The sequence below is a fragment of the Filicampus tigris genome, chromosome 1 (genome assembly GCF_054856515.1).
Source record: "Filicampus tigris isolate MCC_2025a chromosome 1, RoL_Ftig_1.0, whole genome shotgun sequence".
In the NCBI taxonomy this organism is placed as follows: Eukaryota; Metazoa; Chordata; class Actinopteri; order Syngnathiformes; family Syngnathidae; genus Filicampus; species Filicampus tigris.
The window spans coordinates 29,093,382-29,109,315 of record NC_141217.1 but is presented as its reverse complement, the minus strand read 5'-3'; the positions used below and the strand labels follow the sequence as shown (position 1 = coordinate 29,109,315).

Below are 15,934 nucleotides of genomic sequence, written 5' to 3'. Positions count from 1 at the left end.
CCGGCTAACAGTAGGATAATGGCACGGCTAATAGCAACCACGAGCTTCACAGCCGTTAAAACAAAAGGCGTTTTAACGCCTCAACAACATTAGCTCCTTACTGTCCGCCCAGCCTGAGTCTTCATGTCCCGGGGTTGCCTCCCAAGCAGTCGCATGTGTTGTCCGACACCGCTTGCAGCCGCCAGTTTCGGCGTGAGTGGAGCGGCGTGAGAGTGAGGTAAGACCCCATGAGCCCTGTAGGATGTCACAGAATTTTTTCAAGCCGTAATGATGGACGCAGATGACAGCAGGAGCTCTGAGTAACAGCAGTGATATTGACGGCACGCTTGTGGACTTTGAACCAGTGGAACCAGTATGTTTGTAGACAATGACGATATCGACGGCTTTGTAACAAAATACAGGATGGTATTTTAAAAATAAAAATTAGTGCTTCTCTTGCACTGACACTTTATTTTTACATCTTTTATTGAAACAGTAAATATTAATAAATGCAAGCCTGTGTGAAACCAGCGGTCTAAGCTCTGAAATTCTCTATGGCAAAATCTGCTGTTGGGGCTCAGACATTCATTATTTTCATATCACATATCACTCTACATTTACATTTACATTCTTGGCATGAGAATTCTGTGCAGCGCCATGTCCGTGTTTATAATGTGTGCTAAGAGAGGGCCTATCAGAAGTCTTCCATTTTATTCTGCTACTTGTTGAACTTTCTGTCAGTCACTTCACTGAGGCACCAGTTCACAAAGCCCACTCCGGGGGCGTAGCTTAATGCTAAATCTATTATTCTGTAATTTGTTTATTTATCAGTCAATCATACCAATGCAGGACAAATGTTCAGTCAATTCCAAAGTAGAGAAACATCCCGTTATAGAGCTCCGGACATCACGTGACTAATTCGCCCATGCATTTGTTTACCAGGCATGCTGGCAGGGTAGTAGCAATGGCAGGCGAAGGATACAATGGAAAGCATGCAGGGATGCAATTCACATCTCACTTTGATGAAAAGGACATCATGTGCAAGCCAGAGGGGTTGGATATTACAGATCTCTATCAGTGCTTTTTTACAACTATCGCAATGGCAGATGGAGAGAAATACACTGGTGAGTCCTTGCGATCGCTCACTGGATGGGGGAGCAGGCAGCACTATTCCTACGAAATACAAATGTTTTTTTCATGCTTTATTTTTGTTTAATGTTTAATTACTTATATTTAATTTGGCATTTTCTGAAATTACTTCACATTTGGTCTTTAAGTGTAGTTGTTTGTTATATCAGTGCAATACTATTCATGTATATTTTTTATTCATTGCAAAAATGCACTATTGGTTTATAAAAAGTATAGTGTGTGAACCTGTTGATTTGTTGGCTAGTCTATTTTGTTCAAATTGATGAAAAACATGAATATGTGTGTTGATCTGTTTGTCAATGTGGAAAAATGAGCCTCTTGGTTAGGGTTGGGGAGGGGATGCCTGTATTTGATGGTTAGCCCCGGGGCCTAAGAGTAGCTAAAGGCGGCCCTGATTACACGTTAATAGTTAGCATCAATTGTGGCAGTTTTAGAAATTTGAACACATACGGTGGAGCAACGCCTGTCCTCTATGAAAAATGACTAACACAGCAACATTTTACTGAATCACTCACACTATTACTCATTATTATTATTGGTAGTACTACTTGTAGTAGTAGTAGTAGTAGTAGATACTTCTTCATTTGTTTCTGCATGGCTGCATTATACTGTACTGCCTCTTGGTGGCTAAGGTGGACACAGCACTTTGAATTGGATTGCAGCATTAAATCATGCACAAACTGTTTAATTTGCTACTGTAGTTTGATTGTTATTTCAATATTATTGTTTTTTTTCTTATTAAATAAAACTTTTTTTCCAGATTATTATCAGATCCACATATTCTTGCCAAAAAAAAGGTTCCCATTTAAAAAACACATAACTAAATGTTTGTTTGCTGCTTTTTTGGGGGAGGCTGGAATGGATTGATGGCATTTCCATTAATTTCAATGAGGAAAAATAATTTGAGATTAGTATTTTGATTTGAACTAAACTCGAATCGCAAAGCACCAATGTTTATCTTAATCATTTTATTGAGATTTTGAATATTACACTGTATATCTCATTTATGGTCATTATATTTTGCTCGAACAGCAAATGTACCGGTGGTCAAAGACTTTTGCACAGTACCAGTCTGTGATTTTTCATTATTCATGTGGCATATACACATGGGCAATATTGCCCATTTGCTTTCAGCACAGTCATGCGACAACATATTCTCATTTTATGCGCACTTATTCATACACACGCGCACACACACAGAAATACACACAATTTCCTGTAAGGCACTGTTGTTCTGTTACTCAAACATCTGATTTAACCAGATATGAGAGAATGGGCCCCTCAGTGCATGATGTCAGCGCTTCATATGGAAGGTAGGTACACACAAAGCTAAAAATTGTCACAAGCTAAAGGGCATAAGTGTGTGTGCATGTGCGTGCGTGAGTGATTGTGTGTGTGGAGCACGGAGCCATGTTTGGAGGAGGGACACACAAACAACTATGTGCTCTCCCAAATTAACGGCGGCGGGTGAAGAGAAACGGTGATCTAATTCCATACCAGTGAAGGCCACAAATCCAATTGTTCCTGATTTGCTTCCTGCTGTACACTTCAGTTTAAGGCCCTCTGTAGGGAGACGTGCACCACAAGCAGTGGAGGTGCTTTCAATGACATTAAAACCAGTGAGTAGAAAACTTGTGTTGTGTGTGCATATACAGTATATGTGTATGCATATATATAATAGGGGTTTAACGGACACGTGGGTGTATTAATACGTTTCGGTATGGCATGTTCGGTTCAGTCCACTTGCGTTCGGTTCGGTCCACTTATTAGCACAGGCGCTATTGACTGTTGCACGCGGGAGAGGAGGGAGGCGGCACTAAAGAGGAACCAGGACGCCAGAAGCCCTGATAAATCATAAATGCATGGATAAATGGCATTATAATGGCATACGCAAACAAGCCAGAGCTCAAAGGTCCCCCGTACACTGCGGTCTCTTATTTGGGAACATTCTAGCTTTCCTGTTAAAATCGCCGATGGGGAAAGGTATGTGTATAAGTTGAGTTGTGTGCCGACATTGCTACATGAGATTGGCGGCTATGTTGCAAGTAACACGTCTAAGGCCTAGATAGACCAAAAAGACGCTGGCCAACAGTGACAGACGCTTACCCCCTGTGGCGTCTGGACGGCTGTCGGCACGTCACGCTGGAGGAATACACTACAACGACAGACAGCGTATGCTGCGTATGCATAAGATGTAATACCCTTCCATACCATCGGCGGCATTTCTCATGATTAGAAAAATCCAACCGGAAAGCTGTTGGCCGGGGGCGGATTATAAATACGTAAACAATGCATTCAGCTATATTCTTCGCTCACGATGAACTCCCACGCGAAGAAAACCATCACGTTCTTGACACGGTTTTGTGAAATACTTACATTGTCAACCCTCGCTATTGTACCTGTAAAAAGATTAAGGCAGCGGAGGCGTGCTCAGTGTTTTTCCGCATTTGTCACTTCCCGTTGGTGCTCCGGGCGCTGATTTGCTAGCTAACAGCCAATCAGAGTGACCAAATGTCACGACTGGCGACGCCGATTCAACATGCGTTTACAGACGGGTTACGACACTACGGTGGCCACTACACCAAACAGACGCCACATTCAGACGTTACGACGCTTCACAACCTCCGACGTTGGTTTGGTCTATCAGGGCCTTAACATAATTAATATCTGACTTTGAATGTTTCTTAGACGAGGAAGCAAGCAGTATTTTTAGCCAAAACCAAAGTACAACAGCTCTGTTCTTCGTTCTCCGCTGCTTCTCTCGCTAGTCGTACGCTGCATTCATGAACCTCGGAAACATCCCAACTCAGCAAAACACAAATCCGACCACAACACAGATAACCCAATTCATTCCAATATGCTGTTGAACATTCAAAGATTTCAATGCTTGAAAAGTGTAAATAATTTCATAAAGACTTTAAAGTTACTGTATTTCATTATAAAAAGAGTTTTAATACAGTTAGCAATAATTAGGGCCCTAGCAGCGACAGCTAGCTGTCTACCCTAGCTGCCGCAGACCTGATGAATCCTATAGCTAAGCTAGCTAGCCAGCTAGCTGAGGAGAAGGTCTCTACTGGGCTGAAGTTGGTGGACGCCCTTCATTTGTTGCTACGAGTAACGGAGTGAGTGAGAGGCTGGCAGTAAACTAACGACAGAGGCAGTGATACACTGCCGAGATGGTCGTCATTGACTGTACTGCTGAGCAGTTTATTTAATGCTCATTAGCTGGCCACCTTTTCCCATAAACCTCACTCAAAGAAGACTACCTGCTTCCAAACAACATATGCACACTCCCAACACACAAACCTACATCACACGTAGTGATCTCCCCATTCAAGTGACACTATACACAACAAAATAAGATTAATTGATTCCAATCAGAAAAATTATGATTCAATGATGGCTTTTCCACACCCACCAAAATTCACATTCGAATCACCACCCATTTTTGCACAGGCACAGACTTGCTAAGATGACTCTTGAGCTGTGAAGAGGTAGCCTGTGTGCGTGTCTGACAGCCAAGTGGCTGCGCTGTTCTGTCAGCATACTAACAAATCTTCCCTCTACTTTCCATGAGTCTGAAAAACGTGAGCATCACACAAAGTGCCTGAACATTCCTAGAACCACGGTGGCCAAAACTCATATCACATCTGTCCAAAACCTGAGATCATAAGTGACACGATGTATGTATGTTCCCCCCAAAAATTAAAATAACCTACATATCAAAATAGAGGATACAATTAAATAGACATTTGTGACATCGATAAAATGACCCCGAGTTAGACAGGGCTGCCTTTACCTACTCATTGGCCACAGGGCTAACCATCAATTATAGCTCCGCAGCCGCTCCCCATAATTCAAGGTTAGGCGACAAAAATGTTACCGTAGCGTAGAATGTTGGTCCGTGTACAATTTTCTTCGTCCGTGTACAAATTTGATGAAACTTCATCTGCATGTCCCCAAATACCTCAAAATTATGTAGTGTGGTGGATATAAATGTTGCAGCTAGCTTTCAACACTTTTTATGCAGCCAAAGATGAGTTATCCCGCTGTGCCTGCATTAAAGATCGAAATACTACATGAAAATCATCAAATTGACATCCAGGCAACAGAAAAGATTCCACTGTAATCCATATCTAAAAAAAAAAGACGTAAAAATGCAATTTTGACAAGGCAGAGCTAATTTTTCTCAGAGGAGTGCAAAACACACCTGCGATGTGATCACACGAAAAACACCTCACGAAAAATTATCGAAAGTAGTCCATTGTCCTGTCACGTCCCTAAAACTTGTTATCCAACTTGTCATTTGAGGAAACACCACACTTTCACAATGGTAGACAATTGTTGTCCTCCAGGGTGCCACAACAAGAGTAGGCAAAAGAAGTGGCGGGCAATCTACAGGCCACCTCAGGCAGACGCCTAATCCGGCCCGCGGATCACTCTCCAGCGCCACCCGCTTCCCCATCCGGTGTGCCTGCTCAACAGCAAGGCCCAGACGCCCTGCGTTGGCATCTACTCCTTGCCCGCCCATGGCGACGGAGCCGCGAGCCTATGGTGGGCCTTGCGGCATCTGCCGCGTTTCTGACGCCCTCCGGGCGAGGCCGGCCAGCCCCTGCCAGTCTGGCGGGGGCTACGGGCGGGCAAGCACACGTGGGTGGTGGTGCCCGGCCTGCCGACAGGTGTGCAGCCTGTCAGGCTAGAGCTAACTAACACTAGATTCGACTCTTACACCACACATAGCTTTCTACGAGGATTAGAGTGTCACACATTACAAACATATTCACGACCTACTGCTGCATTGCATACTGATGATATGTTTTCTACTGAGGTAGTGCTACAAAATGAATTTAGGTATTCTTCGTTGGTCAGTCTTATTGATGACACATTGCTTGCTCCCAATAACAGTGCTCGAGAGCTGACAAATAACTATCAGATTCCTACGGTCGTCACCTCCTGCCGCGCCTTTGGTCGCTTGAAGTACAAAATGGGTCCCAGGCAACCCATTTGTATTAATATTACAACTACAAATCCTGTAATGGCGAATAGCTCAGATCCAGATTCCAGAAGAAGCGGAATGTTAGTCCTGCTGTTCTGCCAAATTGTCCCACCCTGGCAAAGCTTCCTACCGAAGGCTGATTTGACAGCCTGCTCTGCCAAAATGTCCCCTTTGTGAAACTTCCTTCCAAAGGCTAATTTTGGAATCCTATAGCTAAGCTAGCTAGCCATCTAGCTGCCAAAATATAATACGGTGCACTTTCAGCTTGTTTTGTTTGGATGCAGACTGGTAGGTAGAACTTTAAAAAATCCCTTAAGAAAATACTTACACAGAGGTGAAAGCAGGTAGTACGTCCTGACAATTGAGTGTAGTATACGTACCGTACACTGCGTGATGAATGTGGTGGTCACTATGATCACAAGCCACGATGCTTAAAGGCTATGACGGAAATCACACGCCAAAAGTATTTTTGAGGCAATGAAAAAGTCAAATAAGACTCAATAAAAACGAAAATAGTAAGTACTCACCGCTTTTAACTGTATATCCGACAGGTAGCAAAAAAATTTGATAAAATTCCCACAAAAACACTTATTGGCATTGTGCGCATGCGTGCGCAAGAGCACTGGGCATTGGTAGGACGTATAGATGGGTAGAAAGGAAGTTCAGAAGACTGATTCTCATCGAACCTGGAGACTGGATGCCCAAGTACTGTATATCTGACCGACACGATTGCCTCATGCGTTATCGGCCAAACTGGTTGATACGTTTTTATCAACACCCGCCAAAATCAATTTTAACTCACATTTGGCGGGTGTTACTTTAGAACCTTTGTATATTAGTAAGGTACGTCAACATTTATAATCGCTGTAAAGAAGCTGCGTATAGGGCCAGAGACGAGGTTAAATTAATGAAGTGAGCAGGCAATGTCAGTGTGACAATGATAACACGACTCGCAGCGCATTTCAGTCTGAAGTACTCCCACACTTTCAACATTTTTATTTTATTTTTTTACACGTTTTTCTTTCCGCTTCATCAGCCACACGTGCCAAATCAACTTTTCAATTTCTTGGTGCGAGGTGAATATGAATATGTGGGTCATCTTCCAAACCGCTTATCCTGTACAGGGTCGCGGGGAGGTGCTGGAGCCTATCCCAGCTGACAATGGGCGAAAGTCGGACTACACCCTGAAATGGTCCCCAGCCAGTCGCAGGGCACACACACAGACACCGTCACTGAGCGGGAACCGATCCCACGCTGCCCGCACGCAACTCAGGCGTGTGTACCACTACACCATCAGTGACGCATAATATGAATATGCAAAATGCCAAAACTTGGGCATGCACTGGATGATTCTGGCAAATGTCAAGTTTCCAATGCGTGGGATATGCATTTGAGTATGCTAAATGACAGTGGAAAGACAGCGAAATGTTCTGTACAGGTTTTTATCTTTTTTAAACGGTGGCCCACAAGAAGTCTCAGTTGCAGAGACAAAAATCCTGTTTGGGTATTTAAGAGGAGGCACGCGGCTGGCTCTCTCTCTGCTTATTGCGCCTCAGGCTTTTAGTTTTCAGGCACCTTTACATAAATCATGTTAGCTTCCCAACAAGATTAATTTACTGTAGAGCAGCAACCAAACTCAATTTGATTTTGTCACTGGTGAAGATTACAACTGAGCCCTTTTACTGATCTGGCCTGTGATTTGTTAAAGCACCAACAAACTCATCAGTGGCCATCCAGCGTACGTGCTCATGTTTGCAGTGAAATGTAACCAAAGTATTAGAAATATTTTCAAAAAAGGAGCCGCCAACCCTGCGGCCAGTAAATGATGAGCGGTGTGCAACATAAAGACAGAGCCACTGCATCTTTACAAGTTTTTTATTGGTGTACTTTGACAATAATGATGGTATAAAAGAAAATCCCCATCATACAAATTTCAATAATCAAAAGATAAATATGCCAATACACATACAGATCCACGTAAGGCTGATATCAAGTTTTGACAAGTGGCTTATAGTGAATAATTTAAGGAGAATGTCCCTCTTTACAATCAGGAACAATGTCATTTCAATAATCCATTCATTAATAATTTCGTGAAGTCTGTTTTGTGATGTTACTGGTTCAGATCCATAGAAAAAAAATAAATTAGTGGAGATTTTGGAGCAGATTGTGTCTCTGGTTAGGGTGCCAGTATTTTTGTTGCATTTAAAGCACACGGTGTTTTTGGCAGACGCCTAGCCGCCTTAAAGTGCAGCTCACTCATCAACACTCCAACTGCTGTCACCCTTGGAGATGTCACGAGCAGAAAAAAAATGGGAAGGCAGTGCCCACTTCTGCCACGACACGTCTCGTCAATACCAGCATCTTAAGTGGGATGGGCCACTTGAATGCAGAACGCATCTGCAAAGGTGAGACCAATCCAAATTTGGGGGAGCGAGGATACTGAAATGTTTTGTGTTTAAAAAAAGCTGTGCTGGGAAGCAGTGATGTAAAAACATTGATGTCGTCGCTATGTAAGCGTCACTTAAATGGCACCCGTACCAGCCAAACCCACTCAAAATCCTTGTTCTTTATGCTACCATCTGTTGTAAATTTAAGACCTTATAGATTTTCTAAAACACTACACACAACAATATTTACAATGATCTCTAACTTGATATGCACTTATTGAAATTTAAATATTTTTGCTTGTAAAAAACAAAAAAAACCAAAAAACAAATGGAAATAAAACTTTTCAGTGAAAAACACTGCAATAAATTAAGAAGCTTTTAAGGCTGCCAGTTTTGTCAGATGCCCAAGTATGGTTCCTTCATTTAAACCAGCATAGAATGGATCAGAACAGGTGAGGTTATGGTACCATGAACAGCAGGCGCCATCTTTATCTGGACTGAGACCATTTACTAAAATATATATGTGTGTGTGTGTATATTATATATATATATATATATATATATATATATATATATATATATATATATATATATATATATATATATATATATATGTGTGTGTGTGTGTGTATGTGTGTGTGTGTGGGGGTGTGTGTGTGCGTGTGTGTGCGTGCGTGTGTGTGTAAAGAGGTACATGACTGGCCAGCATGCTCCTATCGCCAACTGAAAACAAGCATAAGAGTACAGACTGATTTTGAGTGTTACCAGTCAGTAAGCCAGTCAGCTGTCATGGGGGGAAAAAAATCCCACATTTTTAATTCATCAGCAGGTGGACGAAACTGCTTGTTCTACATTATTGAAGATAAAGCCCAATACTGACTGTATGATCGATCAGGTCTCTTCATATAGCAAGCACCCTTCTTGTTAAATCCTCATGTGAATGCGCCTAACCTAAACCGTTTGGCTCTTCGATATGTCCATTGAGCTTCTAATTTAAAGCAATGATGAAGTAAAACATATACAGTGTTTCATGTAATTGTCAAGAAAAGAAAGAACCTGCTGAGTTGCTCACTATCAGGCTCCTATAAATCATGATCAGTGCAGGAAAAGAAAACTACAAAACCTCAACTCTCAAAAGAGTGCAGTTCCACCTCTGGAGGGTTTCGCCATTTCACTCAAACACGCATGGAAAAGCTTTAATCCTTTACATAAATGCTGTGACTATCCACAACTACCACTGAGCACCTCTTGAGCGTTCGTTTAGGAGGTAAATACATGCTTCGATGTTGAACCACAACCAGAACCAACCATCTCCTGATGGTTGAGCGCAGTAAAAGCAAACATTTTTCCACACATTGTCCAAGGACAAGCTGGTACAGTGGAACCTCGGTTTTCATATGCCGTAGTTTCTGTATGATATGTGTATATATACATTTACTTTTTTATTTTATGTGCTTTCATTCAATATCGTAAGTTGTATCCAAACTGGTTTGATAGTCCACAATGCAAGCTTTTATGTACAAATCAAAGCAATTAGCCTCCCAGTCCTATCAAACATTCAGGCAACATCTGCATAACACACCCTGTACACCTTCAAAATAAAAGTGCCCAGTATAATAAGTCTCACCAGACTTTCTTGGGCCACATTGTGGCTTATTTAACAGTTGCGCTCAAAAAATATGCGCAAAATAGGTTGAGTGAGACTGCTAAATAAGCCATAAAAAGGACAAATAAAGTATGGTGAAATTTCTTATAACGGCCGTGCTTTTTCTTTGAAGGCCTACTTTTTGACAGGTTGTTACACCAATGTTGCCCCAACTTATCCGAGTGATGCTGAGCAGACTGTGAGGTTTGTTATTCCTTTGAGTTGTTAATAACAGCTTGCATTGTGGCTTGTGGCTTGCCATGACCTGAACTTTTTTTTCCTCCTTCACAATACTACGGAAAGTTCAGAGGGACAGATATTGGATAAAGGAGGTGAGAAACAGGAAGAATTCAAGAAAGGACACCCTTCCATGCTGTAAACGCCAATAAAAGCAAAAGTGATCTTAAATGTTAATTTATCTACTTTGTTAGTCATTCATATTTATTATTTCTCATTGGTTGTGTACATAACTCTAGTTATTCTCCGTAAAATGTATTTTTTTTTTGTTAATACTTTCTGGTGTCAGGAACAGTTTACATTAGAATGACTAATTTACTATTCCCTAATGGAATTATTGCCATACGATTTAGTTTTAGTCAGACTTTCTGGAATGGATTCACAAAAACCTAGGTTCCACTGAACTGCCAGATAGCTTCTCCCCTCATTCTTTGAAGACGCTAGATTAGTAGATGTAAAACAATCGGTGTTAGTCAGAATGATTTAGATTGTTGGTACTGGTTGCCGCATGTCCTTAGAATTGCCTCGTAAAAGAGCAATGGAAACTTTTGAGAAAGGAGCTCTCAAGCAGGCCAGCGCCATTACCACTCCGTTTAAATGGAGGTGCTCAATGAAATAATTGGACAGCTCACACTTGCTTAGCTTTCTTGCTCTCCCTGCGGTTGTCACACAAAATGGCGTCCTCAGACGTGTCTGCTGAGCAGTTTAACACACACCATCCTAAACGGGTCCCGGTCTATTTCATCAGACTTCACGTCTGACATGAAATAAAGCTGCTCTCAGGTTCAAACACAGGATCCGAACTTTACAACCCCCAAACAAATACACGACTACAAGATTCAGTGCGTCTAACACAGCCTGTCATACATCATGTCATCATCAGCACATCAACTGCCAGAAATGATAAAAACAAAAACAATTACAGAAAATAATCCATAAAAGATCAAATAAATAAAAAGAGGTCCAGCCTCACTGTGGGAACAACAGTAATTCAACACACAAAAACAAATCTTTGATGCATACAAGCGATACGAGTGAAATGGAGTGACAAGAGGACAGCCAGTGAGAGCATGTCTGTATTTGTCTTTTTTTTTTTGAAATCGTTGACTCATTTATGTAGGTTGAGACGGTCAATTTAGAGCACACTTAAATCAAAGAAGGGCAATTATTTGACTGCTGTGTACTAGCAGAACGTCAGCCGGTGTGCATGCGCGATGCTCGACTCGCACGCCACTCGACAAAGCAACCTGACAGCATGACTTAAATATTCAGATCTACGAGAAAGAAGTTTTTAGTTTTAAAATAATATTACTAAATGAGGCATCAATACATTACTAACGAGATTTACAGTTGGGGGGGGGGGGGGGGGGGGCGGGTGGCACGCGATACAATCAGACAAATAAATCAAAAGCTCCTGTAAACACCATCTGGACAGTGACAGCAATCAAGTATCTCTACCTCCAGTTAGCTCATGTGAAAACGGAGGCAATTGCACACCCACACATACACACACACGCACACACAAATAGGGGTCTGTGACCACGCACGGAAAACAAAGTGGGGTCTGAACTCATTCCCGTCACTCTCACTCCGACGACATGACAACTTGATCCAAACAAGCCATTTGCATAGGCTCTTTCATTCACATCGTCCCAGACAAGCACGCGGCCATGCAGAGGTTCTGAGAAGACGCCGTTCTTCATCCGGTGGCGTGTTGACTTAGGCAAAGGTGCTTCAAACGCAACCTTTGCATATGCAGTCTTTCCGTCTCTGTCGTCCAATGCGAGTATATGCTAGCACCTGCGCTATTGCATCGGTATCGTATGTGTATCGTGAGGCAGTCGGGTCGAAATTCCTCTCTGTGATATTACAGCTTATTGCTAACAGGACGAGCAATGTTCTCCCACCCACAGCCACTCGCTGGCAGCCATGTACACCCAAAGCAACAGCGCTAACACAAATATCACAGTCTTCAAATGGTACGTTCACAGGGTAAAATATGGTTCTAAGAAATTAGCAAGGTATTAATATACTCTAAATTAGCGTAAACTATCTCACATATAGATGATTGAAAACACTTTTCATAGTTCTTCTCATTTGTAGATTTTGGCATACCTTTTGCAGAACCAGCTGCAAGCGCCCACGTGTCTGTCGTGTATGTGCGTGTGTGCGCGTGTGTACATGCAAATGTTTTCACAGGACTACTGCATTCATGTAAGAAGTGCAAAAGCAAAATAAGAGACCACGTCATCACCTTTTAAGTCAAACTGCTGCGCACGTGCAAGAGTGGCAAGTGTGTCTCACGGCTTATTTTATAGAACTAATGTAAACTGAAGTGCAGGGATGAGTTAATCGCAGACTCAATGAAGGAAATTAATGACTTGATGGGTGTTGAAGGCCAAAATGGTGCAAAAGGCATGTGGACACTGAAGACTAGTTAATCCCAGATGAGTGAAGTGGTGGACTGTGGCACAAACAAGTGCAGCATTTTTCCCTATTTTCTTGTATGATTTAGCCAACGCGTATTTTAGTCTCTGTTTTTTTTTTCTTTTTTGCATACCCACAAAAGAAACAAAGCACGAACAAACTAAAAAGCTTTTCAGCAGTGCCGCAACTGGTGAGATATGGCTGATGTCCCAGAGGACTTTTGATTCCCAGGTGGTTCTCAGTCCAGCTCTGCCTACATCAGTAGTCGGCTACAGGTGCAAGGTTTCTGCTCAAGCTGACCGTGATGTTGGTGTAGAGAGGCCTCTTGGACACTAGGGGGGAGTAGTTTAAGTTGTTCAGACCATCCACTTTCTGCCTCTCCTTTGAGTGGCGGAGAAGACTATACCTGCGAGAGCAAACAGACAATTCATGAGGTTTGTTGTTTTCAAGACATTTCACTTCAACCTCTGCAGTCAGACATTTACCGCACCATTCTGTGGTCATTTTCGAAAAAGGCTTCAGGAGTCGCATGAAACTGGCCAAAGAGCCGCATGCGGCTCACGAGCCGCGGGTTGGCCTAGACTGATCCAGAGGTACACAGATATTGCCAAAATGAAAACAATCTTTTATACTATGCGACATTGCAACACAGCTGGAAACAGTGGAAGTAAACAGCCAGTGGGGGAACATTCTGGTTGTCGCCGGAAGCTAACGGGAAGCTGGCACTGTGTAACAATGATAACGTCTGCAGCGCGTAAATGTTTTAGGTTGATTTTGCTGCTTAATTCATATTCCACCGACGCAATATTAATTAGAATACCATGTTTAGACTAGTGCGGCAGCATAGAACACATTGTAAAGACATTTTTTTGACTTGCCTTCCGTTTTAAATACACTGCCGAGTTATCGGATTGGGACTCACTTACAGACTCTTCTTCGTTTGTGTCACACACACCAGAAGGAGACACAATTACTTAAACGTGATGCACAAACTGTTTAATTGTCTACATTCTAATTAATTTTGTTATTTGTTTTTATAAAGTACAATTTTATTGAGTGCTAGTTCACCTTTTTGGGGGGGGCTGGAATGGATTAATGGCATTTCTATTCATTTCAATGGGGAAAGATGATCAAGATGTAAGCAAAGTCACGGAACGAATTAAACTCATATTTCAAGCCACTGTATTTCTCGTGTTAAGCAGTGGAAGCCAAAACACATTACATTTATACAGAATTTCACGCAATGAATGCAACTTGGAATTTACCAGTGAGTATGACGGTCCCTGAGCGGTTTTAAATATGTCACATGCAAAGTCTTGAAACAAGTTGGAATTCCCTTCAAGTCACTGCTCGGGCTTTTCATGTGACTGGCTCACATGAGCCTAAGCTTCATTCCAATTAGAGAGTGCGAGTGTGCGTGTGAAGTGCGTGTGAGTTTAGCATGCATTGGCACTGACCTCCCCAGGAACTGGACCTCTCCGCGATGGTGGTGTGGAATGGACATGTAGCGCCCCAGCTCTCCGTGTGGTCTGCTTACGGTGTAATTGGCATACAGCACCCTAGAAACACATTTGGTGCTCATTGATGCATGAATGCTGCCTTGGTGACACTAATTACCGTATGTTCATAGAATGTCTGTCAAGACTACGCGCTCAGCCTGGAACATAATATGGACATACAAGTACAGCACACGATTAAAATCGGTAATAAAAGACCAGTACTGTGTGTGCGCAAAGCAGGTGGAAAGACAAATCTGTGTGACAAAGGTAAGTGCAGGGGAAAATAAAAGAGAACACAACCAGATTCGGTGGTTCATCCATCTCTTGGAAATACGTAATGCTATATTGACAGCTTGCCGCAGTAGTACACTTTCAAAGGACAAGGTCTGTGTGTGTATGCGTGTGTCTCTGTTCTTACCTGTTCCAAAGGTCATCGTCTTCTCCTCCCCAGCCCCAGAATGCATTGGGAAATCCATTAATCTTATTGAACTGTCCCACTCTCAGGCCGCTGACACCGCCAAAGAACTCATTATACGGAAGCCTTCGAGGAACAATTAGACGTATATTAAATGAATATTAAGCATGAACCACACTTACTAGAGACCCCCAAGGAGACACTATCTGGACTCACATGTACGAGTACTTGTCAAGCTTGACTGCAAAGTGTCTGGGCATGTCCGTGCAGCCATAGTAGTTTCTGTCATTCTCCATGAGGTGGTCCACATCATGGAAGACCAGACAGTCCCAGTCCAGATCCTTCATGGCCTCCTTGTAGCCCACATTGAACAACATGGCTCGGTTAAACGGCTCCGTTCCGGCCTGGATGGGGGATTTAAAATATTTAAGTGATGAAGGAACACATGGCGTCCGAGCATTGTGGGAGGGTCACTTGGTAGCAACATGACAAGTGGCTGCCACCTTTGTGAAATTAAAAAAAAAAAAAAAAAATGGATTGAGCACGTCAAAGACCTCGGAAATCTTCCAAGACAAAAATACACTTAACGGAAAAAACTCTGCTACATGCAGAACGACACATGACCAATCACCTCTAATTTAAAGGTGTTTTGACTAGATTTTCTACCACACAAAAACATTCCGCCAGAAGGCCATTTTTCCTTACCACGAGATAAGTGGTTCAGAAAATGGATGGATGGAAAAAAAGTCAATTTCTCTGGAACCCATCATTCAATTTTGAAAAATGTTGACGTATTCAGGTTGAAGTGGTCATTCCAAACGGACTAAAATTTTGATAGACGGCCATTTTGAAAGGTCTTGTCATATTGCTAAATGCTTGGTGGTAAAGCTGGCAAAAGCTAGATGCGAGCATACCTGCTCTATGACATAAAAGCCAAACTGGAGCCTCTGTTTCTGCAGCACTGGCACCAGATGTCTCAGGAGGATGGGCAGGTGCTCGTGTCGGTTCCTGAACGGGACTAAGATTGCCACCTAAGGCGACGAAAGGTAGTAAAAGAGACATGAGCTGACATGCATGTGGGCTTGGAACAGGAGAAAAAAAGAAATTGATATCTAATTTAGGCACTGACATCCGACATTCAATCAATCACGGGTGAAGCGGGGCAGTCAAAGTCAGCTGAAAGGTGTGTTGTTGGTTTTA

The 15,934-nt window shown here is 42.5% G+C and overlaps 1 protein-coding gene across 2 annotated transcripts in view; it reads right to left on the bottom strand.

The window, feature by feature from the left end:
- Nucleotides 1-9,090: 9,090 nt before the first annotated feature.
- b4galt5 (UDP-Gal:betaGlcNAc beta 1,4- galactosyltransferase, polypeptide 5) overlaps nucleotides 9,091-15,934 on the bottom strand; it is a 49,156-nt gene continuing 42,312 nt past the window's right edge. For both annotated transcript variants that reach the window (XM_086030604.1, XM_086030612.1), the window contains exons 5-9: nucleotides 15,649-15,765; nucleotides 14,951-15,138; nucleotides 14,738-14,860; nucleotides 14,278-14,379; nucleotides 9,091-13,226 (exon numbers count right to left, since the gene is read on the bottom strand). In XM_086030604.1, coding sequence (XP_085886730.1) covers nucleotides 13,079-13,226; nucleotides 14,278-14,379; nucleotides 14,738-14,860; nucleotides 14,951-15,138; nucleotides 15,649-15,765 — 678 coding nt within the window. In that variant the 3' untranslated portion in view covers nucleotides 9,091-13,078. The remainder of the gene's footprint in view (nucleotides 13,227-14,277; nucleotides 14,380-14,737; nucleotides 14,861-14,950; nucleotides 15,139-15,648; nucleotides 15,766-15,934) is intronic.